At 39.8% G+C, this 26,416-nt stretch overlaps 1 protein-coding gene across 1 annotated transcript; it reads right to left on the bottom strand.

Moving 5' to 3' along the window:
* Positions 1 to 307: 307 nt before the first annotated feature.
* LOC149837397 (putative ABC transporter C family member 15) lies at positions 308 to 12,647 on the bottom strand. The gene is made up of 10 exons (XM_090008027.1): positions 12,391 to 12,647; positions 9,613 to 11,518; positions 9,283 to 9,369; positions 3,542 to 4,147; positions 3,253 to 3,417; positions 2,851 to 3,145; positions 2,166 to 2,686; positions 2,013 to 2,076; positions 1,682 to 1,921; positions 308 to 601 (listed from the first exon to the last, which is right to left on the bottom strand). The coding sequence occupies exons 1-10, from the start codon at positions 12,645 to 12,647 to the stop codon at positions 516 to 518; spliced, it is 4,227 nt and encodes a 1,408-aa protein (XP_089864153.1). The 3' UTR covers positions 308 to 515.
* Positions 12,648 to 26,416: the final 13,769 nt, after the last annotated feature.

Raw genomic sequence — 26,416 nt, 5'->3', positions numbered from 1 at the left:
CACCACCGTGCTTCTTACCACTGTAGTCACAAGGTAATACAGGTGGTTATAAAGTCTTAAAAGACAGTATTCAGTAACAACATCGAGGAGCAATTAGTCTCATGGTAATATTTGGAAAAAGGTAGTAATAAATTTGAAGGCGGCATAAGAAACTACATCATAGGGATGGAAGCTGCACCATGTCGCTGTGCATGTGTGGGAACATGTAGCAAAAATGCAAGTGTTCACACAACAGAATGCCTTATATTCATATCAACACAAAATACAGCAATGACTTACATTTGTATCAAGACAAAATACAATAGAATGCAGCATTGTGTAATTGATTCTAACCACATTTTGTTGTAGATATTGTTACAGATATTCTTGCAGCTGCTGCTTCTAGCGTGGTCTTTTGGTTTTGTTAGGAATGTTTTGGCTTTAGTTGTGTATTGTAGCAATTCAATGTGTATGCGACTGTAATTCTAAAAATCATTTTAAGATTGCGTTGAAGGTTCGCACTCTCCCTTGGAACTTCATGACATCTCCATGGCTAGTTTAGCAAATGCCGAGGACGAGTCCTTTAACAGTTGGGCCGGAGAATCATACTCCAATACTTTTCCTGAATCATCCGACACATGAAATCAATCTCTGCATGTACTAAAAATTGAAAAAACAAACTACTCTTTGGCTTTTCTTTTTCTTCGCATGCCCGACAGTCAAAAGCTTTTTTTAACCAAAAATATACGCAGTAATTCCTAAGACAGCAAAAGGCGATTCGGTTGTTATAGGTAGTGAAATTGAAGGGTTAATAGACAGACACCCTTGGCCTTTGTACCTAATAAGGAAATGATCTATTTCTGCTATATAACGGACTTGCTGCTTTTTGACTAACACATCCTCTGGTTGTCACACATCCTAAACGTACTGTAACAGAACTAGAAAACATGTTTATATATGCTTAGTGGAGCTGTTAAAGGAAAATAAAGAAAATGCTAACAAGTTCACCAACCTGTTCCCACATATTCTTACAATTGCAGAAGCTGTGCCTATTCTTTCACACTACCTGTACTTTTTATAAATTTATAACCTTCTAAGATCCTTTTGAAAATATTTTCTAGCCTGGAAAGGTATAATAGATGGATAACATTAAGCTTTGAAATATATATTTTTTCAATTCCAGGAAAGTATAATCACAATTTGTGTGCATTTGAATTAGACCTAAGATCCATTAGAAAATATTTTCTATCCTGGAAAGGTATGATAGATGGACATCATTAAGCTTTGCGTAAGTTTGTAAAGATTAGCTTTAGAAAATATATATATTTTCAATTCCAGGAAAGTATAATCACAATTTGTGTGCATTTGAATTAGCGAGATTTTGGATTTAAAAATCGAAATTCCAGCCAACTCAGAGTTCTGAAGTTGGTATGACTCAATATCAGAAATATGTTTATAAGTTAAGGAATGCAATGGTCTCGAAAACTAAACTTGGAATGGATTAAAATATATAAAAATGCCCTGTTTTTGCAAATTTACAAAATACTTGTGTTGGTGCCGTTCAAAACAATGAAAAATCCTAAAATTCTAAAAATTTCTTGGCTGACAAAAAGTTGCCAAACTTAACTGTGAATGCTAATAAGATCTATGTTTAGATAATAACCTGAAACAAAAGTGCCTGAAATGTCTAATTTATGTTTACCTTCATGAAGAACCAATACTAGATCATTGTCGATGACAGTTGGTAACCTGTGCGCAATTGTGATAACAGTACAATGACAAGTTGTTTCTCTTATTGTTTTCTGTATGAGATGGTCAGTTGCTGTGTCAATAGAAGCTGTTACTTCATCCAACACCACGATCCTTCTCTGTTTTAGTAATGCTCTAGCAAGACAAAGTAGCTGCCTTTGCCCCACACTCCAGTTCCCTCCATCTTCATCAACTGTTGGTCACATTCTTTATTACAACCAAAACAGCCAATGTAATAAGAAAAGAGAAAGCAAAGAGACGAAATTGGTACTAAATTGACATACTTGGAGCATCTAACAATCTTCGGTCACGTCTGACTAGATCCCCAAGATGACACTTGTCCAGTGCCTAAAAGTTTTGAAATGAACCAGTTCTCAACAGATCCATGACGATAAGTATCAGAGTAACACAAATGAACATTGGGAATGGGGCCATACCTCCCAGATGGCTATGTCAGTGTGTTGCTGAAGAGGATCTAGATTGGATCTCAATGTTCCCTGAAACAATGATGGATCTTGAGGGATGATACTCATTCTACTTCTCAAATCCTGCAGACCAATCTTACATATGTCCACACCATCGATTCTAATGGTTCCAGATGCTGGTTCAATTAATCGAAAAAGAGCCTGTATAAGCGTTGACTTTCCGCTACCGGTCCTCCCCACTATGCCAATCTTCTTCTCTCCAGGGAAGTTGCAATTGACTCCTTGAAGAACCAAAGGAAGGTGCGGGCTGTATCGTATATAAAGATCAGATATTTCGATAGTTCCCTTTTGTGGCCACTCTGGTTCTGGTTTGCAATTCTCGATCACCAGTGGTGCTTCACTGACTATGTTGCAGAATTGCAGGATTCTCTCAACAGAGACCATCTTGTTCTCAACGTTGCACAAATTCCACAAAACCCAGGCCTGCAACACATTAAGGTTCAGACCATAGGTGGCTGCCAATCCAGCTAGGCCTGAAAAATCACAACCACGTCCTCATTAGAAACATTCCGATTCTCCAAGTGCTATTGCGTGAGCGCCTGTGTCGCACACGTCATCCTCGCAAAAGAAGATGCGGCGGGAAGGCTTAATTATGATCGTTTTGCTACACAATTAATAAAAGACAAGTGATGCTTACTAGGATCCATTTGGCTTCTGGGCAAGCTCACGAGGGCTATTAGAACGAAGAAGAATGCCAGATTGAAGAAAAAATTTATGCGAAGGCAAAGCCACTCCATTGCTGCAAAGTTATGAAAGACAAGAGTGGAGTAATCATCCACTAAACCAAAATTCTTTTCAAAGAATCGTTCTTCTTGACCGAAGCAACGGATGGTTGCAGCTCCAGACACAGACTCAGAAATATGGTGAAGAATGGGAGATTTCCTTATGCTAACCATTCTTGCTAACTCTCTAGCAGTGCTAATGTAGTAGGCCTGCAAATACAAGGTGATGATGTTAGAACAACCTTTAACACATAGATTTACAATCAATACCTTTAAAGATGGGGGAAACAGAGAGAATAAAACTAGCTTGTGCTTGCCTGATACCAAATGCAGATGGCAATCACGACGAGGAAGACCACGAAAACCTGCCATGATACTTGAGACATAAGGATGATGATGCTCAATAGCTGAACCAGTGCAAACACAAGTCCTGCTAATCTGTATGGGATGTCAGTGTCCAGTGTGCTCTGATCGGTCGATGACTGTTTTTAAGGAGCAAACGTTGAATCATTAGTTATGTACCAAGGGCAGAAATTTGTGCGCCTGCATGTTTGTGTGTGTGTGTGAGCGCGCGTGTGCGTGTGTGTACGCGTCTAATGAAGATACCCTGTTCAGGATGAGACTGGATGGAGTTGAATCAAAGAAGGATATGGGTGCTCTAAAGACAGAGGCAAGCATTTTCACAAACAGTCTCTGAGCGGTTTCTATGGCAGCGGTAGCAAGAAGTAGAGCTCTACCAAGAATGCACACCGAGCTCCCGACTGATAGTATAGTATACACTCCCATTAACCTGGTCCTGCTTATGCTTCGTGCCTGACCATCCGTAGCCCATGCCATCCAGTAATTGCTGCCCATCTGCAGCACCAAGAAAGAAACTTGACAGAAGAGTATCAGAGGAACCAGTGCTCCCCTGTAGGCTGTTCTCAAAAAAGTAGAGTAAACCTGGAACTTCACTCTTCCCTTCTCTCTTTCTTCTTCGCAACCAAAGTCGTGCGTCGCCTTGTATTTTTCCTTCGCTGGCCTCCTCTCTTCATTCTGCATGAGATGAAGTTGGTGCAGAGGAAGTGAAGGTGGCGATGAATCAGAGCGGCTTCCATGCTGATGCATCAGAGTTTGGTTGTGGGCTGTCATCAACCTGAAAAGCTCTCCAGATTCGTCCGTCAATAGATCTGCGTACTTCCCAGACTGAACAACCTTCCCCTCTCGCATTACCTATGAGAGACAGAGAGAGAGAGAGCTAAGAGGATCCACTCTAAAATGCATACCAAATCAAAATGGTTCACATGCATCCCACAAGACTATGGCCTAGGAAAGCAGAAATACAGAGTCAAGACGGAGGCTGGGCATGACGGCATATGGGCCGGAGCCTCCATTGCCAAAAAGAACAGAATATGTTATATGTATGGAGGGGCTACGTGTGTCTGCAAGGGAACTAGTCGGACTGTTCACTTGCAATTATCATGTGGGCATCATTACGATGATGGGTATTCTGTCATATAAACGACGTGGTCCTCTCACCTCCTCCTCCAAACTTGAGGGATTCCCACAATCATGATTTTCTCATCAGCTTTTTTAGGGTTGGCTTATTATTATTATTTTTTTTTTAAAAGCAAGCTTGGGTTTAGGAGGACTCCTGCCAGAACAACAACCGCCCCTATGTGGTGGCAGAGAGATTCATCCGGCGCCTTCAGCTTGACACAGGACCCCGCTTACCACATGGGATACCATCTCACCATGGCAGGTTATATGTTCCCCGAACAGGACAGTTACATCTCATGTTAGGGGTCCCAAAGAGCACCACGTATGTAAGCATGTGCGTCTCGTATCCCCATGTTGGGGTTGGGGGGGACACGAGACGAACATACACCACCCTCTCATATAACATATTCTCGAACATACACCATCTCACTGGTAGATTACTACTGTTTTAATTAATATAAGCAGGTACAGAGGAACCGTGGCTTGCAGTGCAGAAGGCAAAGCTTCCTAGTTGGTTGCCACGCATCATACTTCAATCTTGAACTATTGAACCTGAGGATTAAATAGCAACACGTGCCCTCCCCTCCCTCCTCCACGTATTAAAGGAGTGTAGAATGGGACGTGGGGGTGACCGCAGCATGACTTGGGCCCCATCATATATGACCTAATCCAACGATCATTGCAGTCACCGCTAAAAGGCAGAGGATGGATCGCACCATATAATCTAATTCACATTTTGGACAGCTAATAATTAAAGTTTACATTTGATGCACAGGAGTCCGGATCAGGTGCCATATGATTGCACAAAATTTTGTGCCTTAAGCACCTGATCGACCTCCATCATGGCCCCATAACTGACAAGCCCTATCCCTATCCCTATGGCGATCAGGTGCGTAAAGCATTTTTTTTTTGTGCCCTGATCCGGACTCGCATATATGTCAAAAGGGTTGGATCTCTTTGTCGGGCCTCTGACATGTGAGTGCTGCACCTATGTATGGGTGGGATGGCTGATTGCTCTGCCAACGTCTGTTATGCTGAGCAATGCAGACACATCCTTCCCATGAGACACGACCACAACCATGGCTTTTGTCTATGGTTAATGGTTACTTGAACATATGGACTTTTAGATTGGTTCTTTAAGGGCTTGTTTGATTTCGACCATACGACTCGATCTGCTCAACCATATGAGTGTGTTAATATTTTATTATGAATTTTAGCCTCAAATATAGATCTTGAATTGAATCTCAAAACTAAAAATTGATTAAAACTTGAGTAATTTGAGAGACAAGAAGAATTGATATTTTTTGTATATATAAATGCTTTAGTTAATATCATATTACACCTAATTATGAAAGTTTATCATAAAAATATTAAATCATAAAAATAAATTAACTATAAAAAACAAATTATCCAATCCTATTAAATCATAAAACCTTAAAAGAAAAGAAAATAAATCATAAAATAAACCAAAAATCTTAAACTATAAGATAAATAAACCATAAAATTAAATAAAAAGCCTTAATTCAAACTCTAATCAAAGAAAAAAATTCAGGCCTGATCAAACACAAGAAAAGCATTAATCAAATTAACTATAAAAATCTATAATTTAAAAAATTAATTTGATTCAAAGCTCTAATCATAGAAAAAAAAACTAATCAAATAAAAGAAAACCCTAATCAAATTAACTATAAAAAACTCTAAATTAAGAAATTTGATTCAAAGCCCTAATTAATAAAAAAAAAAAACCATAATTAATGAAAAACTTATCAAATCCAAGAAGAAGAAGAACAAAAGAAGAAGAAGGAAAAAACAAGAATGAATAAGGAGAGAGAGAGTGGGGGACAATGAAGAAAAGGGAGAGATAAAAAGTCTAATGAAGAAAAGAAGAAAGAAAAAAAGGGGGACTCAATGCCAACCTCGTCGACAGCCTCACTGCCAGTGCTGATGACTCCCACTAGCCTCACCCTTTACCGCCTGCCTCAACCCCATGTCGCCTGACTGTAAGAGAGAAGAGAGCGGAATGAGAGACTCTAAGGACCTCTCTCTCTCTCTCGTGGAGCAAAGATTACAGTAAAATAAAAACGCAACGGACACATTCTGTTGCGTCCAAGGTTTGATACATCCTCATGTTTTCAGTATGATTTTTGTTCGAAATAGCATGAGAATGGGAGATCAAACAACCCCTAAAAGGACACATCCAAAACGAAGCAAGACAATCTATTTTTTTCACATATATATTATTAAATAACACATAAAGACGATGCAAGACTAAATTGGAGTATCTCTGTGAAATAGCCTAAAAGAGACCCCTGAGGTTTCAGGATCCAAAACTAGGGGTGTCAGTGGGTCGGGTTTACCTAAACCCGACCCACACCAAATATTATAGGGCCTGGGTATGGTGATAAATAAGAAGACCTGATTAAGACCTAGGTCCAGACCCGACCCACACCAAATATTATAGGGCCTGGGTATGGTGATAAATAAGAAGACCTGATTAAGACCTAGGTCCAGACCCGAAGGTTCGATTAGAGCCAGGTACAGTTTGTGAAATTTTATACTAGATCTGGGGTTGACCTGAGTTTTCTATTAAGACCTGCAACTTTTCAATGTAAAAATGCTAAAAAAAATATTATTTTGCCGAGTGTGTCCCGAGTCCGATTCATAGAGTATTTATCCCGTCTGGTATGATTTCTATTATGAAGAATCCAATTAGACCCGGGTCCAGACCTGACACCGTAATAAGAAAATAGAGGCCAGTCCTGATTCCACCTAGGTCTAAACCAATCCCACGGTAGCTTTCCTTGGGACCAAATTTTCTGGTCTAAAAAGTAAGATATGCAGCCATCGTTTCACTGCACAGTGCATGTTTGTGGGCTTGCACCAGCAAGCGCTCCGAACATGAACAAAAAGACAGTACAAGCAATTTTGGCATCCGAATATTTTCGGATCTTTAAGTAGCATACGTGTTGCGTGCTTGTTTTTGCGGGCCCCACTGAAAAGCATCCTTTATCCTTTATGTAGAAAGCTAGCGACTTCAAACCAACAAAGTGTCTCGAAACTAGTGATTTTGAAAGTATTTTGGCCAGTTGGCGTCATGGAGGAAACTGGGCGTAGGGGCTCTTGCAGCGCTTTCTTCGAAAACTCCAAAGCTTCGTTTGTTTCACTTAATTCATACATGAAAATGAGAGTTTGTAAATAAAACCATCCATTTTTCATATGCAAGGTCCCATGTCAATGGAGTCACAGTCATCATCACGTTTACCATGCATTTACTACTACTTAAATCCATACACACTACCCTCCCTGTGAATGGATTTACATATACATTCTTTCTTTCACACAGAGAATGAGCTTTCCATCAGGTGATGCCTTTTCTATAGACTTTTCTTATTGATGGAAACGAAACAAAGACGTCATGGAGAATTGAATTCATGGATTAGGTCAGAGTGTGCTCCGAAGGTATCGATCAGAGCACTTCTGAATGCCTTTCATCTCAACATGAACAGCATTCAAAACCTGTACGAATGAGATGCCCATCACTACTTGGAAGATGGGTCCAACTATTTTTTCCCATGTTGGCGAACAGGATGGATGGCATCGAATGGTTTAAAACGAATGGCTCACAATGAGCTTGTTCACTGTTTTGATTAGTGTCGTTCATTTTTAAGATGAGCGACATCCCTCTGAGGTGATCCTCACCCTAAAATATAGGGTATCTTGTGAAAGTTTGGTGGTAAAAAAACCTTGTGTAATCAATCCATGACGGCGACTAAAGCGCCAAATTTTCACACAGTTTTCGAGGACCAAGTTGATGAGCAGATGCAGATGCAGGCGACGACAAAGTTGTGTTGAGTTTTTTGTCTAATGCTTTTTATACTGTCAAGGGGCTGCAGAACAAAGCTGTGGTCACCAGTTAAATTAACCGGTTAATGAAGACTTCACGTTTTATGCAGAGTCAGGACTGCGACCTGCCTGACAGTCGTCAGTCATCCATAAGGAGCAAATGCGTTTTTTTTGTTGATAAATGCAAAACATGGAAAGAAAAAAGCTGCCCGTCACCTTAAGCATCCATCACTTTAGCCATCAGACTTCACTCAGCCCATGTCAAGCCAAGAGCAAGCAGACACACGACAGCTCAACGATGGCTAAAGAGGAGGGAAAGGCATCGTGGTGGGATACGGCCTTCGCACGAATCAAACAAAAAGGCCAAATCCGTGAGAAAGCCGTTCCCCAAGTCGCATTCACTTTTCATATGAAACCTTGAGAACATATGTAAAACGCATGCAGATCCTGGGTCGTGGCTTTCGCTCAAAATCAACTCCCACGGTTTCTCAAGCCCCCATTATCTCACGTCATTCTCATGACATAAGGCAAAACATTCCCGTTTAGTTTGAGACAGGACGACGACACTGATGCACTGGCATGCATATCTCAAAATGCTTGGTCGTACGTTTGAGATGTGGATGATCGGTGGGGTGCCCACTCCCACTCCCACTCCCACTCCCACAAAAAGTCTGTGGAAGCCCCACGAAAGAGAGGTTGAGCAACTTTAAGATAGAAAAGTAAATGCACTTCAGTACGTATAATAACGGAGTAACCATGAGAGCGTTCAACCAAGATGATAGCCTCCTTGGCAAGCAGACACGTGCATGCAACTGGTTTCTGAAATAACCAGGTTTTAATTTTTAATCAGGTTTTGGGTGTCATCCAAAACGGAGCCTAACTAATTAAATGCCTTAAAATACTTTTAATCTGGAGGGGAAGGTGATCGCTTCGAATTACTAGAACCGTTCTCCATCTCAGCACTCCTAGTCCTTGCAGGCAAAACAATACGACCACAAGAATAGAATAGAGATTTAAGGGCTTACCAGAACCAGGTCTGAAGCGCAAAGAAATTCTAGCTGATGAGTAACATAGACCACAGTCTTGTTAGCTAACGCTCCCGTGAGGCACTCCTGCAACAACATTTCAAAACTCACCATGTTATTAACTTTCTGGCAACGTCCTGAAGCAACAAGGTAAAGCACTATGTATGTGTGTCAGCTCCAGTACACGTGGTGTGTTAAACAAATGAAAGAAGAATTTGAAAACTCTCTCCCTTTCCAGGCCTTTCAAATGTTGAAAGTACCATGTCAAATGCTATTCCCGTTGAGCCCAGATTTTCCTCTCCTTTGTTCCAAGGAATCAAATGCACCTACCTTGAAGAGATGAGCTCCAGTGTGAGCATCGACAGCACTGAAAGGGTCGTCCAAGAGATAGACATCGGCATTGCTATAGAGAGCTCTCGCCAACTGCACCCTCTGCTTTTGGCCCCCACTCAAATTGACCCCCCTCTCGCCAACCATGGTCTGATCTCCGTAAGCAAGACTGTTGAGATCCATCTCCAAAGCACAGACCCTCAATACAGCATGGTATGCGCTCTCGTCTTTCTCTCTACCAAACAAAATGTTGTCCCTTACGGTGCCCGTCTGAATCCAAGCACTCTGAGCAACATATGCCTTCAAACCGCACACTCTAACAGCATTCCCCGAAACCTTGTGAATCTCCCCCAAGATGCTACAAAGAAGACTAGACTTGCCAGATCCCACAGACCCACAGACTGCAACCTTTTGTCCTCTCTTGACATGCAGATTTATGCTGGTTATGATGGGTTTCTCGCCGTACAACTCCCAAGAGAACCCACCTTCCTTCATGTCTATTTCACCAGCATCGATGTTCATGTCAGCATTATTGCACTCTGTCACCTCCAAGTATGATCTTCCTTCCTGATCTCCCTCTCCTTCTTCAAAAATGAAACTTGCTATTCGATCAAGAGACACTTTGGTCTGTGCAATCATTGACAGCAACTCAGGGAGATTGTATATTGGCTCTTGGAGGATCCTGAAGGTGGCCAACGCCGCGAACACTTTGCTTGCGGTTAACGGTGCGCCCGTCAGGATGCAGACACTAAAAGTGGCCACCGAGACGAGAGTGGGAGCTGCCCAGAAGACGAAAGCAACAGCTGCGCATGTGTACAGATACCTCCCGAGCCACCCCTTCTCATTCTCTCTCAATTTGAGGATTTTCTTCATGTAATGTGACTCCCATGACTGCAATTTCAGGATCCTCATACACTTGAGGCACTCTGCTTTTGCCTTCACGCGTTTATCCTTGGCGCCCATTATCTTAGAGTGGAATTTCTTTTGCAGATTGGCTAGTGGGGTGTTCCCCACCAAGATTAGAATGGTGGCAAGCAGGGCTGCCAGTGAAGGAGCAATACCCAGATTAATATAGAGAATTAAGAGAGCTAGAGAGACCTGAATTGGGAGCAACCACAGACCATGAAAATACCAAGCAAAATCTCCAATCTTCTCCACATCCACACTCATAAGGTTAACCATCTCCCCCACGCTCTTGCTTTTGCATTTCATACCGAGTGCTCTTCTATAAATGTGCACCATGAGGCCTGCTCTGACTCTTATCCCAATCTTTTGGGCACCAAAATACCACTGCCTCTGTGAGAAAGACTCTACCGTCTTAGAGAAGAAGAGACACAGGGCAAGAATGTAACCATATGATTTTTCATCTGAGACAGAGTCATTTGAAGCTAAAACATTTATAAACATGGTGATTAAGAGAGGACCCATGTAAGAAGATATTGTGGTCAGACCAGCAAAGATTGCAGTCACAACTAGAGGTTTCCATATGGTGCTGAGAATGGCTTTGGGAAAAGATGGTTCCTTCTGCTTCTGGAGAGCTGTTTCCAGTGACAGGGAAGATCTGCGTGCACTATCTTCATCTGGGACTGTTGGGATATCAATCAACTGAAGAGTTTTACTCCTACCCAAGTTGAACAGTGGGTTGAGCCAGCTGAAAGTCATTCGACTCCAAATACTCGCATTACTGAATGATGCTGATGTCTCCCCATTATTTCTAACCTTCTCTCTTTCTAACAGTGGTCTTCGTTTGTCATCCTGCCGCCCGGTGCCGGGAACTCTGGTTTCTTTATTCATGGCTGATGGTGAGACTACCGAACGAGCTTTGCAACTTTCTGCCTCTGTACCAACAAATCCACCAGGACAGCAGTCAGCAGTAGCATTAGTTTGCACTCCTTCACAAGCAAGACTGAATGAAAGCACCAAAACGAAAAAAAGAAGAAGAAAAAACGTCTGTGGTAATATTAAATATTATGGTGTACAACGTATATTATATCTATATAGAATCGGACCCAAACGGGAAAGCTTTCCGCGGAAACGGGTATCACGTTGAAAACTGCCCCCGAAAGGTAGTCGTGTTTGCGTTGCTACGGTGGGGCCTGCAGAAGGAAGCAGATCGAGTGATGCTGAACATCTTTTTGCTCATGCTAACATCGTGGCCGTCTGTGCATTTTGGATGAATGCCACGTAGCATATAACTATTCTATTGACTTTTTAGCTTTTCAAAATACAAAACGGACGGCCACGCTGCTGTTGGCATGAGCTTCATGTTCAGCATGACCTGATCTGCTTCCCTGCCCAAACCCTCTTGTTTCCGTGGTATGCAAACGTGACCTAAATGAATTATTTAGATCATCACATTCATGGGTTCAAATTTGATCAAAACTATCAATAGGCAAGGTATGATGTTAGGGATTAATGGGTCCTAATTTCAGTCCATATGTACGTACGCCAAAGCCCAAAAAGTGTTCATTTTCTTTCTCATTCAGGAAGAGACATGTACCTTAAGGGCACGTTTGATGCGCATGATTCGAACAAAAATTATGCTAACAGACAAACGTTGGACACGGCGAACGACGTTCCTCGCGTCCTCCGCGTTCTTATAAGTACGTTATTTTCATTCCACCCTTCCCCTTGATGCAAAAATAACAAGAACAAAATGAACAAAAATTTCTCGATGGGTGCGCCGAACCATCTTGCAAGCCCGACAATCTCTCTTGGAGCTCCTCTCTCTCTCTCTCTGTCAAAACCCTCTCTGAACCTCCACTCCCCCTTTCTGACCCCATTCCCCTCCGGCGACCATCACTCGACCCCGTTCCCTCTTCGGCGACCATCATCTCCCTCTCCTCCCTCTTTAACGCCATGAGCACCTTCCTGGCCATATGGAGCTCAATCGCCTGCTTCGACTGCGGCTTCGATGGGAAGAGCGATATGAGGAATGCCAGAATGTCTTGCAGAAAACCCAGAAACAGCTTCGGGGGGTTGGGTGCTTGCACCGGCGGCGTGTACGCGTTCAAGCAGAGCGACCCAATTCCCATATGATCCCACGACTCTCAGAACCTCAGATCCCTCTCCTTCACCGAAAGCACCGCCCTCAAAACCCTAGAATCATCTAAGACGACAAGCACGGACTCCGGCCGATGCCGGGGGGAGAAGTTGGGGAGCTTCACGATGTGCTTGAGCTTCCACTGCGACTTCAGGTCCAGAATTTATGTGTAAGGAATCCGATTGCGGATGGCCGGGAGGTCCCAAGACCATGACTTCACCTCCTTCGGCGACATCAACAACAACTCTGATCTCTTCGCCTGTTTCTTCTCGGAGACCTTCGCAAGGGCGTCACTTCCGACCAACTGTAACAAAACCATCGCCAACGTCGTCGACAATTGCAAAAGACGATGCCATTTTCTCCTTCGATCACCATCGTCCAATTCCACCGAGCGACACCTGATCCTAGAGCTATCACAGATTTTGAGTATGTGAAAATGCTATTATGTCGATCCACGGCTTGCCTGATGGACACAATCTCTCTCTCTCTCTCTCTCTCTCTCTCTCTCTCTCTCTCTCTCTCTCTCTCTCTCTCTCCACCGAAAGAGCGGCAGAGATGCTCTGTTGCTGGAGAGCAGCGATGACCTCGATTGCGATGAGGTTGAACCCGCCAGAGATCCGATGACCTCAAATGTCGATCGCCACAAGCTCTCATCGCCGGACAACCTCCTCGCCACCCCGTTGCTCTTTGAGGCCTATCCCCTCTCTGTGCTTTCTATCTCACACCACCACCATCGTCGGCCACCTCAATCACAGGCTCTCGATCTCCCCCCTCTCTCTCTCAGTCGATCCCTCTTTGTGCCCTCTATCTCTGGCCACCACCATCACCGGCCACCACCCATCGCCAACCACCATCGACCTTTCTCTCTCTACACACACACACCCCCCCCACACACACACACAAAAAAAAAAAAAAAACAGGATCAACCCATTATTCTTGACTGTCCAAGTTGTTAGCACATTGTCATCAAACAACGGACAATTGGAACATAGCATTTAAGTACGGTTCAAACAAACGCTGGACTTAGAACAGTTGTTACAGAACGAACAGAACCAATGCGTTGTTCCGCTCTTTTTATTCATTTCGTCCAACCCTGGAGAAGCCATCAAACATACCCTAAGGGGGCATTTGCTTGTCACTAAAAGCTTCCTTTTTTCACAGAAAACGCATGGACGTACATTTTCATGGAGCCTAAAATGGTGAAACAAACATGGGATGGTGGAATTGCATTGATGGGTGTACTCAAAATGCATGCTGGACTTCCTTTTCCGCAAAAAGTGTTCGTGTGAGAGGTGGTCCGAATATGTTTTCGCCTGAGAAGAATCCAGAAAAGGGGCACCTCATTCCGTGACAAGCAAACCCACTCTAAATCTTAAAGTGGAGTAAAATCAAGTCAATGAAGTGAGCAATCCAACCTCTTTGTTGGAAGCTTTGCCAGGAAACTTGTGCTGGTAAAAGGCCTTTGGCATCTCCTTAATTCAAAAACACAACCGAATGACTAGCAACTTTCGCATCTTCTTCTTTCATGTCAGTTCTAAACGGACTTGGTGGGTATAGCCAAGGCGCTTTCCTCCTTTTCCTTAGTATAGCATAGCAAGGACTAAATTAAACGGGCTTGTGTTTGATCCATACCCACCAGGTGTAACATGTATATCGAGGCTGACAGACGGCATAGCTTACTTAAACTGAGCTACGTAAGGAAACTAATTTTGATTATACTTTGTAAGTAATGACTATGTTAGTAGGGATGGCAATGGACCGGGGCAGGGCAGTGGACAAGGTCTCCACTCCCGCCCCATCTCAAAATCCGAACCTCCATCCCCGCACCGGGATGGATTTTAACCTCCACCCCCCGCCTTCATCCCCGTTTCATATCCTCCATCCCCGGTCCAAACGGGGGCGAGGCGGGGTGGGGCCTTGTTTTCTCTTGGTCTATTATCATCCCTTAGAAGGATTCGGGATGGAGGGCAGGTTAAGGCAGGGATCGGGATTGGGATGGAGCTAGGTGGGGAAAAGCATAAGTCCATCCCCACCTCCATCCTCCTGCCAGGGATGAATTTTAACCTTCATCTCCACCTCCATTCCCGTTTCATGCCCTTCATCCCCGGTCCAAACGGGGTGAGGCAGGGCAGGCCCGTGTTCCAAGTCCACTGCCATCCCTATGTGTTAGCATATATCTAGCAAAACACTTTGTCGTGCTCGGTACATGATGAATCATCCACGGAGTCAGTACTAGTCTTTGTTCAGCGCCAAAAACACACTAAAAATGGTGAACCATGAGCCAGAAATTAATCAACAATTCCTCCACAAAAGCAGCAAAAAAAAAATATTTTAATCAACAAGTCAAGAAAGGCGTACTACCCAGATGAAGGGGCCGGAGAAGTTACCTAATTCTTAGCTGCTAGCATGGGTCTATGCTCTACACGATGACTGGGAGCAAAAAACAGATTTAGTGTTTATCCCATGCAGGTAGGTGGGGAGTTTTATACCCTTACTGGTCAAGTCATATGGCTTAACTCGTTACGCAACGTGCACGATTATGTCGACATATGCTGCAGAGAGAAAAGGAAGGGGAAGGACCACAAGAAGTTTATCAATATAGACCACTAGTGAAGCCGCAGCTATGAGAAAAGTATACTACATTAACGTCAAGCTATAACGATTGGTTACAAATATCTTTAGAAGGTTCAGGCGGCTTGTTGTGATGGACATAACCGATCTTAGTCTAACTCATTGGGTGACTCAGTTTGACACTATTAATGGGCCACATAATTGAGAGTTAGTGGGTGGGTGTTACGTCAATGTGGAGAGCCCAGACCACATTCACGTAGCTGTCTTTTTCCCTATTATATAAGGGGTAGGCTGCTTTGAAAATGATGAGAGATTCATTAGCCTACCCCATATACCACATAAGGTTTACGTGATTTAGGGTCCTGCTCACCGTCGACCTTAGGCCTGGGTTCATTATGGGCGTTGATCGGCTGAGGAGAACATCGAACACCCGCACTCGCACACCATGGTGTTTTTATGTATGCTTTTTGTGTTTGCTTCTGCTGATACGCCAATATTGGGTTATGGGCCCACAACTGTGCAATTTCGCTGCGCTTGTGGGTGCATTGGGAGCATCCAGTTTGCGCTCACCGAAGTCTGTGTATTGACATCAATCCTTGCTATCGCATTCTCGTGCTATCGACAGTAACGCAAGGCAAGCAGCAGAATCTGGGCTGACATAAATGTATGCATGTTATGCTAATCTGAGTACCCCTTCACATAAACGGCATTTGCCAGGACAGAAACGGGAAATCGGGACATACCCGCTGTTGTCGTTGCCATCGGCCTTCGTCGATGCCACTGAATGCAGGTAGCGACAAACTGCAGTTGTTGGTCGTCGACGACTATCGTTGTGGGGCGACAATGTTTCTCGGCATCACATCCCCCCCCAAAAAAAGTGGATCATCATTTTACCTATGGTTGTCAGGCTGCAGAGGGATTTGCCGGCGTCGGAAAGAGAGAGCCATAGAAAGTTGGCGGTCTCGCCGGCGCCGCTCGCTATGATAAGCCCTCACCGGATTTCCACCATTGGCTTCACCTATGGCCTCACTGGCCGACCACTGTACGGATCCAACCGATCGTGGTTTTCAGTTTTACCCATCGTCGTTGTCGTGGAGCAGGGGGTGACATTCGTTGTTGGGTCACCGAGTCACCGACATCCTCATTGGTGACATTCTCTGAACCGGAGGTCGAAGGGGGTTTTAAGTTCTGGCCGGCCAACTAGCAACGACAAGTACAGAGGATCTGATGTCGCCAGAGCCAAATGGGCATCGTGTTGGGCGTCGTCGTTGATGGGTCATTTGGTCAGACGTCGTAGGGGGTTTGTTTTTTGCCAATAGCATAGATCCACGACGACCTCCCGCTATCCAGCTATCGTCACCGAGGAGCCAGTGATGGCCAATATCATTGGGCGTCTCCTGGCGTTGTCGAGCGTCTCCTGGTGCCGATGGTCGACCGTCTCTTTTGTGGCTTCTGTGCAAAAGAGTTTTTTGCCCTTTTGGTTAGGGTTTCTCATAAACCGAAACCAGAAACTTATCGAGTTTCTGTTTGATAAGTTGGATATCGGGTCAGATCTGGTGTACCGACACGGTGGCGGCCCGATATAGACCTATTTTTGGTTCGATCGGGTCTGTCATTTTTTCGAGTCGATCCGATGGGTCTAGACTAGGGTATCGACCCAGATCCGATTCAGGATCAGGTCTGACCTGGATCCTTTTTAGGATCGGGTCCAAACCTGAGTCATGTTTGGACTGGGTCCAAACCGAGTCCAGTTTAGACTGGGTCAGACCCGGGTCCAATTTGGACCATGTCAGATCCATGTTTTTATTCAGACCGGGTCAGACCCGAATCCTATTTGGATCGGATTGGATCCATAACAGGATCCAGGCACTATTTAAAACTGAATCGGATCTGTGATTGATACTGCCCTTTTGAAGACCAGTTCAAAGCCATTTTTGACTGGTTTCGAGATTTAGAGACCCCGTTTTCATGAATCTATGAAAATACAGGGATTTTCTTATTAGGTTATAGAGTTTTATGAGCTTTTGTTCATGTTATGCATGAGTTTATCAGGTTTAGAACTGGTTCAGACCCTTGGATGACTGATTCGAGGTCGTTTCAGACTGGTTCAGGGTATTTTCAGACGAGTTCCAACTTGAAGACCCCAGGTTTTACCCATATGAGCATGCTTTTGTTATTTTTCATGCTTTATAAAGTATTTATTCTAAAGAATGCATGACTTATGCAAGTTAATTCATGTGTTTTATGTTAGTTAAGTTATGCATGATGGTTTTAGGCATGAATTACGACTAAATTCATGACATTTTATTATCAAAACTAGTTTATGTATATAAGTTGAAGTATAAACTGATATTTTAATGATATAAAGTATATTTTATTATGAATATACATGCATTAAAATATGCGCATAGGCATGCTCCATAATACAAATATGTTTTGATAAAAGACCTTAATTGACTGATTCATGTAATCACGAAAGTGATCTGAGTTGTATTGATTAAGGATTCTTTAGACCGTATTAAGATTTGTTATTATGACTGTGTGTGAATTTATGAAACATCAATTTTACCCAAAGGTAGGTCGTTGGGTTCCAAATTCACACAGGGTATAATAGTAGATGTGTATTCCAGCCCATGAAGCATGTTCGTACTCAAAGGTACAGTGCTAAATTACCGCTTGTTATATGATCTGTCAATTTCACCAACTGAAGTCAATTCCTTGTGAATTGAAGAGACGGAGCAACTATGAGTATTATCATTTCCACCAAAGTGAAATGATAATGGCTCAACTATGCATGTCTCAGAAAAGGTAAAATAAAGGGTCTCACTTTTACCTTTTCATCATGAGTCTCGTCTGAACAATAATAATAATGTCTTTTTGTTTTTGTTCTGTGTTGTGTCAGGTTCCTTTCTTATCGATGGTTTGTAAACACCTCAAATTTTTTAGGTTCACTTCTGGATACCCCTTCTACATATGTTAACCTCTTTAGTACAATGTAGGAGTCTAACCCCTAGGTCTATTCTGATTTATGTATCATTTCACTCCCACTTTACCAGTAAAATTATCATTTTGCCCTTAGGTAACCTTAGATCTTTGTCAGTTAGGCCTAGCCAAGCTCATTTTAAGCTTAGAAGAGTTAAAATATCAATCATTTTTAGCTCCCCTAAGCTCACAATGAGTAAACTCTATTCATTTCAGCTAAATCTGGTTCATTTCATGTAAAATGAGCTCATTTCTAGCTCGAATTCAAACCAATTGTTCTAGAGTCAGTCAATTTTAGTAGATCCTATTTCCTTGTATTTAGCTTGAGTTCAACAGGAGTTCAAGTTGTCCGGTTTTAGTTCAAACCTTTTTTCCATATTATTAAAGTTTATTTTAGCTCAGTTCAGCTAAAATTGAGCTAACCCTAGTCAGCCTAGGTAGGATTTACCTTCGGATTTAGTTCACCTTAGTCCAGTTGATTGTCATTTTAGCTCAAACCCAATACACTCTCGTTACTCACTTCACTCCATAGTGAATTCCCCATCATTTCATGTAGAATTGTGTTTGTTTTCGATCATCTGGTCTAGGAGCCTAGTTGAGACAATGTCGTTTTAGTTCACCTGAGTTCAGAAACCTTAGAACTCAGTTCAAACCTTACTTTCCAAGTATCACTCTTCGCCCTACAGGGCAAAATCATTTATAATCACGCTCATTTCTATTTAGAATGGCAGTTTAGTCCATTTCTAAGCTAGAGCAATTTCTAGTTTGGACTCGGATCAATTCCTTTATCTGATACTCTATCTATATCCGAGATCTAACTCATGTTTCAATTTGGATATTTGATCTGATCCAGTGTTGGATCTGATATCCATTATCCATTTTCTATTTTATGTCCTGGATTTGTTATCCAATTCACTTTGTTATCTATATCCAGGGTCCAATTTGTTTTCTGAACTTGGATTATTTCATCAGATATCTAGGATCCATCCAACAATCATTTATCATTTCAGGATCCATTTTTCCATGCTTATTTAATATCTAAGATCCACTTTCTAATTTTATCTTTGACCCAAGATCCAGTTTATTCTCTTTTAATATTCAGGATCCATTTTAAATGCTTTATCTTTGATCCAGGATCCGTCTACCATTTTTAAACATGGATCATGCTTATTGTCTGAGATCCAACTTTATTTATCACTTGAAACTTCAAATTTAGATCCGAGTTCAAAAACCTTCTTCTAATTTCAAACCTAGGTTCGAAACTAATTTTTATATTTTAATTTAAACCCACCATTTTACATTTGATATTTTGAATTGCCTTTTTTAGAAAAACAATGTGTGTCAGATCTAGATTCCGATAGGATTTGGATTTGGATTTGTGTTAGGATCGAATTTCAAAATAGATCTTAGATCCAATCCAATTCACCTTAGATGTAACCCACCTAGGTGCCATCAACTTCTTGATTATTTTCTCCATTTAGATTTCTTATTCTTGTTATTTCAGAAATCTAGTTGATTTAGGACTTTGAATTTCGCTTTTTATCTTTTTCATTTTATCTTTTGTTTATAACCCTTTTAACTTTTTATTTTAATTGCTTTAAAATGAAATGTGGACCCCACTTAGGTGGTGCCACATTTGGATTCCTTGTTTAGAGTTTTAATTAGTGTGAAAAAGGAAAAGTCAAAAATAAAATCAAATAGGACTCTATTAGGGAGGTCGACCTCCTCTAATTAGTTTTTTCTTAATTGTGTGCTAATTAAGTTAGCAAATGTGGGACCCCTAGAGTCCCTATCCTCAACCAAATTTTTCTATAAAAGGGACTCTAGGGGGGGACATCCAACCCATGCATGAATGCTCTCTCCCTCTTCTTGATTCTTCTTTTCTTTTCCTCCTTCTTCCTCCCTAAGTGTCGCCCCCCTCTATCCCTTCTTCCTCTTTCTTCTTCATTTTTGTTTCTTCTTCCATTGCAGCAAGGGAAGAAAGATCAGGTAATCCCTTTTCCTTTTCTCTTTATTTTTTCCTTTTTATTTCATTGTTGCATTTTCTTTCTTTACCACCACAAGAAAGGTTGGAACTCAATTTCTCATAAACCGAGACCCTTCTTTTAATCAACTACATCAAATTAAATCCCATGCTTCATATTTTATTATTCATATGCATTATAGATTTAGATCTGCATTTTTTCATCCATACAGAATCAAGAATATTTTCTTTTATTTTTTTTCATTTTATGCATGGTAGATTAGATTTTTATCTTGTTTAACAGTCATGCTTCAATCTTGATTCTTTCCCTCGCATTAACATCGTTATTTTATGTGATTATTTTCATCATTTCGAGCTGAATTTTTTTTGAGACATATATTCATATGTTTACATAAATCTGGAAAAAATTTATGATCTTTAAACATCTTTTGTTATGTTTTAAAAGATAAAACTCAAAACTTGTTTTTTGCACAATCAAAATATTGTGCAGAATCTGGGTCAACTTGTCGGACTCATATCTCCTTAACCAGAGATGATTTTTCTGATCCATAAAAAGTGACTTCTTTGTCTGCAAGTCTAGTTTATTTTAGTTAAATTTGGTGATTTTTTATGTTCGTCTACTATTTTATTTTAACCCCAAATCAGAACTTGTTTCTCAGCACTGTCAGGCCGCTATGCAGAACCATGGTCATCTTGTCGGAATCATATCTCCCTAACCGAAGATGATTTTTCCAATGCGTAAAAAGAGATTTCTTTGTTGTCATGTTTAGTTTATCTCTAGAAAAAATTATAAATTTTCATGATTGTCTGCTATTTTATTTCAGCCCAAAACTGTGACAAGTATAGAGTATCCTATTATGCAGCATGTTTTCAATTTTTAATTTAATATATTTTTTCTACATATTTCTTAAATTTATTTTTTGATTGCATGCTGTTTTTAGGGTTGTTAAGAGTGTTTATGTCGATTTTCAAAAATTTTAGAGGTCATTTGATATTTTATCTTGTTGTTTTTCAAGACTCAGTTTTCTGCAAAATCCAGTTCTGCAGAAATACGGGCAGATTTGATCTTTTCTTGTTGATTTATCATTTTCATAAATAATTTTTATGGTTTTAAAATCCAATTATTTTCTTGATCATGTCAGGGTACTCTTTGCTTGATTTGGTGTCGATTTGAGGTCGTTTGGCTTTCAGATTAGACATATTTCAAAACAGTTTTCTAAAACCATGGTTTTAAACACTGTTTTTGTAATTATTCTAAACCTCTAGGGGTATTTTGATCTTTTTACCTTTACTTCTGAAAATTTTATTTTATAATCAATTTAGTTTTATAGTTTATTAAATCACGTATTTTCATTTAATTTATTTAAAAATTTTATTTTATGAATGCATGGGAAAAGGCTTATTTTGGATAATATTTCTCAATTTCTAGATATTATTGGATAAATCCTGAAAAGCCTACATTTTTCTACTGACATATTTACTAATTTTGCAGAAAAGCTTAAGACTTATTTTCTCTTTTTTTTCTTTATTTTATTCTTCAATTTCTTAATGTAAATTATAATTAAATACCAAAAACAGTAGAAATTTACTTCTCTGCATAGCTTAGAATTGTATAAGCATATAGTTTATTTCTTAATATTATAAATTGCTATTGATTGTCATGCATGTGCACATTTTAAAATTTTACAATGGTGAAACACGAATGGCACTTGCACCTTCTTCTAAGAAATTAATAAACTTGGTGGAATTTGTATTTGTGGTCATAATCAAAATATGAATGAAATTCAAGTTTTATTAATCTCTTTTAAGTTTCAAAAACCTAAGCACTTAGGTTATTTTCAAAATCATTGCATACTTTCAAAAGTATTTTCCAAAACCTCCCTTTTAGAATTTAAACGAAGTATATTTAAAACATACTCATGGTCATACTCATGAATATGTGGTGAATTTATTTCATCTGAATTCTATAAGGCACAATACCCCCCTTTTATCAAAGGAGTTTTTATAAAACATGAGGATTTACAAAATGATTTTTCTCAAATCTTTCAAAAAGGAATTTTTATCCATGTATCGTTTAGACTTAGGTTGCATTCTGCATGAGCCCATAAGGCCACATGCCTCATTATTTGATTCATTTTCAAAATATATTTCTTCAAAAAGTATTTTCAATAATTCTAGGCATGCATTATGTTTTCAATAAACATCTTTTTAAAGTCATGTCATATGTGTATTTGATTTTTTCTGTATTCTAGGATTTAGAATAATTTCTTAGACATTTGAATAAAATAAGGCATAATGTTCAATCTTTTGTTCGATTACCCCCTAGTTAAGGCACCAGGAATGGTTAAACATCATACCGATAGGCGAGTCCTAATTTCTCAAGTTTTTCTGCATTTTTCAAAACAGAAGTAAGTTTTCTAAAAAAGTTTTTCAAAAGGCCAGTTGACTTGCAAAAGTAAAAATTTGCATGATAACATTGTTCTAGTAATATCCCCCTTTTAGACAGATCAATTTTTTTTAAATTGGAAAGAAATTATGTTATTCAATTTGGGCTACATGGATCTAGATTTGGCCCTTAGAATTTTTAACCTTTCGCTCTTACAGAGCAGAGCACAGTCAAACAGAAGGCTACCTCTGAGAAGTGAGAGCGCTTGAACAGACTTAGCATGTTTCTTTAATAATCTTGAGTGGCTAAGAATATTTGAGGCGTTGTTTCTCACTGCAGGACAATGAAGAAATTTTTTGGAGTCATTGAGGCTCAATTCATCACTTCTAATAAGGCAAGGGCTAGTACGCTCATATTCAAATTAGTGTCTATGAAATATACTGACGATAATCACATTCGGCATCATATTTTAGAAATGAAAAATATTGTGACTCAACTGAATGACATGGAGTTTGTCATCTCTGACTCCTTCTTGATCCACTTGATCTTAACCTCGTTACCTACTGAGTATGGATCTTTTAAAATCTCCTACAACACACATAATGATGAGTGGTCTTTTAATGACCTCTTGGCCAAGTGTGTTGAAGAAGATGAGAGATTGAAGGGTGAAAGGGTGCCAAGTGCACATATGGCCTCTCATAAGAACAAACAAAGGTCAGGGCCAAAGAAAAGCTCCTTCAAGAGGAAAAATCAGAAGAAAGCCGCTGGAAAGAGTTTAAACTCTTAGGCGAAAGCTAAATCCCAATCAGGCGGCTCTTCTATAAAGTGTTTTTTCTGTAAGAAGAAGGGGCATAAGAAGGTGAACTATTTGAAGTATAAGAAGTGGCTCAAAAATAAAGGTAATGAGTCATTTATTTCTCATGAGTGCAATTTAATTCATGTTCAATTGTATAGTCGGTGGATTAATTCTGGTGTCATGGCATACATTGCCAACTCTTTGTAGGCATTTCTGAACAAGAGGAAACCAATAGGACATGAAAGAAGCATCTTCTTATGAAATAAGATGCGTTCACATGTCAAGAATGTTGAGACCTGCAAAATTGTGTTGGAGTCGGGATTCATATTGGATTTGGTCGATACATTCTATGTTTCATCCTATAGTTAGAACCTTATTTCAATTTTAAAACTTGATAAGTTTGGCTTTATATTTAAATCTGAAAATTTCAAGCTTATTATTATAAAAAATTCAATGAATATAGGTTCTGCATATATGTATGATGGTTTGTATCGATTAAGAACCAAATTCTAAATTCAGGAATCTCACTCTATTGAGAACATAATGATTGGCAACAAACATGACCTAAAAGATGATTAGTCCTATCTGCTTTGGCATCAGAGGTTAAGACACATCTCAAAAGAGAGAGTCCAAAGACTCGTGAAAGGGAGAATCCTTGGATCCCTTGATTTCACAAATATAGAGCCATGTGTTGACTGTATAATGGCTAAACAGTCTAATACATATAAGAAAGATGTCAAACGTAGCAATAAAAAGTTGGAGATAGTGTATATAAATGTGTGTGACCCTTTTTCACCATGTTATACGGGTAAAAAGTATTTTGTCACTTTTATAGACAATTACTCATGGTATATGTATCTATACTTATTATTTAAAAAATCAGAAGTCTTTCAGGTTTTTAAGGACTTCAAGAAAGAAGTGGAGAAATAAACTAATAAAGTCATTAAGGTTGTCGGGTCTGATGGATGTGGCAAATATTATAATCATTTTACTAAGATGGGATAAAAGAAAGGGCCATTAGTGTGGTTCCTTAAAGAGGAAGGCATTGTACCTCAGTATACCATGTATGATAGTACTTACCAAAATAATGTAGTTGAAAGAAGAAACCATATGCTTAAAGAAATGGTTTGAGCGATATTGAATCACTCAAACATTTTTTTGACCTTGTAGAGTGAAGCTCTTAGGACAATAAGGCATATTTTGAATAAGGTTCCTATGAAGGTTGTTCAAAAAACTTCTTAATAGACAAGTAGGAAACCTTCTTTGTCATATATGTGCATATGGGGATATCCGGTAAAAACTAAATTGTATAACCGACACATAAAAGCTTTTGATCCTAAAACAACTAGTGAAGTTTTTATTGGTTATCCAGAAAGATCAAAGGGCTTTAGGTTTTATTGTTCATCTCATACACCACATATAGTGAAAACAAATAAAGCGAGATTTTTAGAAAGTGGTTATGTTTGAATAGATGTGTCTCAAAATATTGATTTTGAAAAAATACAGGATTCAGGTTTCTCACCTGCTAAGGATAAAGACCCGATTCTTCCTATCATTGTCCATTTGAATAATGTAAGAGAAAGTCTAGTCAATGAACATCAATCATAAATAGATCTAGATGTTGATGAGGATATACAACAACAACAGGATACATAGACTCATTTTGAATTATCTGTAGCACATGTATGAAGGTCCACGAGAATCAAGAAATTCGCTATTCATCTCGACTATGTAGTGTATTTACAAGAGTCTAATGATTTCATAGACATTGATGAAGATCCCTTCACATTTGCAAAAGCCATTGAAAATGAAAGATCAACACATGGATTAATGTCATGAAAGAAGAGCTTCACTCTATGATAAAGAACCAAGTATGGGATCTTGTACCTCAACCTAATGGAGTCAGACCTATTGGTTGTAAATAGGTCTATAAGACCAAAATAGACTATAAAGGTCATATGAAGAGGTACAAGACCAGACTTGTTGCAAAAGGTTTCACACAGATAGAGGGAATTGATTATAATAAGACTTTTTCTCCTATCTCAACTAAGAATCATTGAGAATAATCATATCACTTGTAGCTCATTTTGATTTAGAGCTACATCAGATGAATATAAAAACTACTTTCCTGAATGGGGATCTGGATGAGGAGGTATATATGCAACAACCTCTTGGTTTCAGTATAGATGACTCGAATAATTTAGTTTGCAAATTAAAAAAAGTCAATTTATGGACTTAAACAGGCATCCCGCCAGTGGTATAAAAAGTTCAATCAGGTAATTATGAACTTTGGATTCACTGAAAACATTGTTGATCAGTGCATTTACATAAAGACTAGTGGGAGTAAGTTCATAATTTTGGTTTTATATATTGACGACATTCTTCTTGCAATTAATGATTTGAGTCTATTACATGAAACAAAAGATTTTTTTCTCTTATTTCGATATGAAGGACATGGATGGTGCCACATATGTCCTTAGAATCGAGATCCATCATGACAGAACTAAGAGTGTCCTTGGTCTCTCACAGAAATCCTATATCTTGAAGGTTCTTAAAAGATATGGGATGGAGAATTGTTCTCCTAATTTGGCACCCATAGTGAAGGAGGATAAATTGAGTTTAAAGGACTGTCCTCAGGATGATATTGTGAAGGCTCAGATGGCAGTTGTCCCATATGCTTTGATAGTTGAGAGTTTGCAGTATGCACAGACTTGCACTTGACCTGATATAGCGTTTGTTGTGGGAATGCTTGGTAGATATCAGTCAAATTCAAGCATTGCGCACTAGAAGGCAGCGAAGACGGTCATGTGTTATTTACAATGAACGAAAGACTATGTATTGACCTACAGAAAAGCTAATCACCTAGAGGCCATTGGATACTCTGATGCGGACTTAGGATGGTGTATTGACAGTAGAAATTTCACTTTGTGATTTATAATATTGCTCTCATTCATTATTATTTGCATTATATATATATATATATATATATATATATATATATATATATATATGTTTTGTATTGATTATCTTGTTCATATTGTT

Source organism: Nuphar pumila, chromosome 5, assembly GCF_984573655.1.
Source record: "Nuphar pumila chromosome 5, dmNupPumi1.hap1.1, whole genome shotgun sequence".
In the NCBI taxonomy this organism is placed as follows: Eukaryota; Viridiplantae; Streptophyta; class Magnoliopsida; order Nymphaeales; family Nymphaeaceae; genus Nuphar; species Nuphar pumila.
This window is presented reverse-complemented; position numbering and strand designations above follow the sequence as displayed.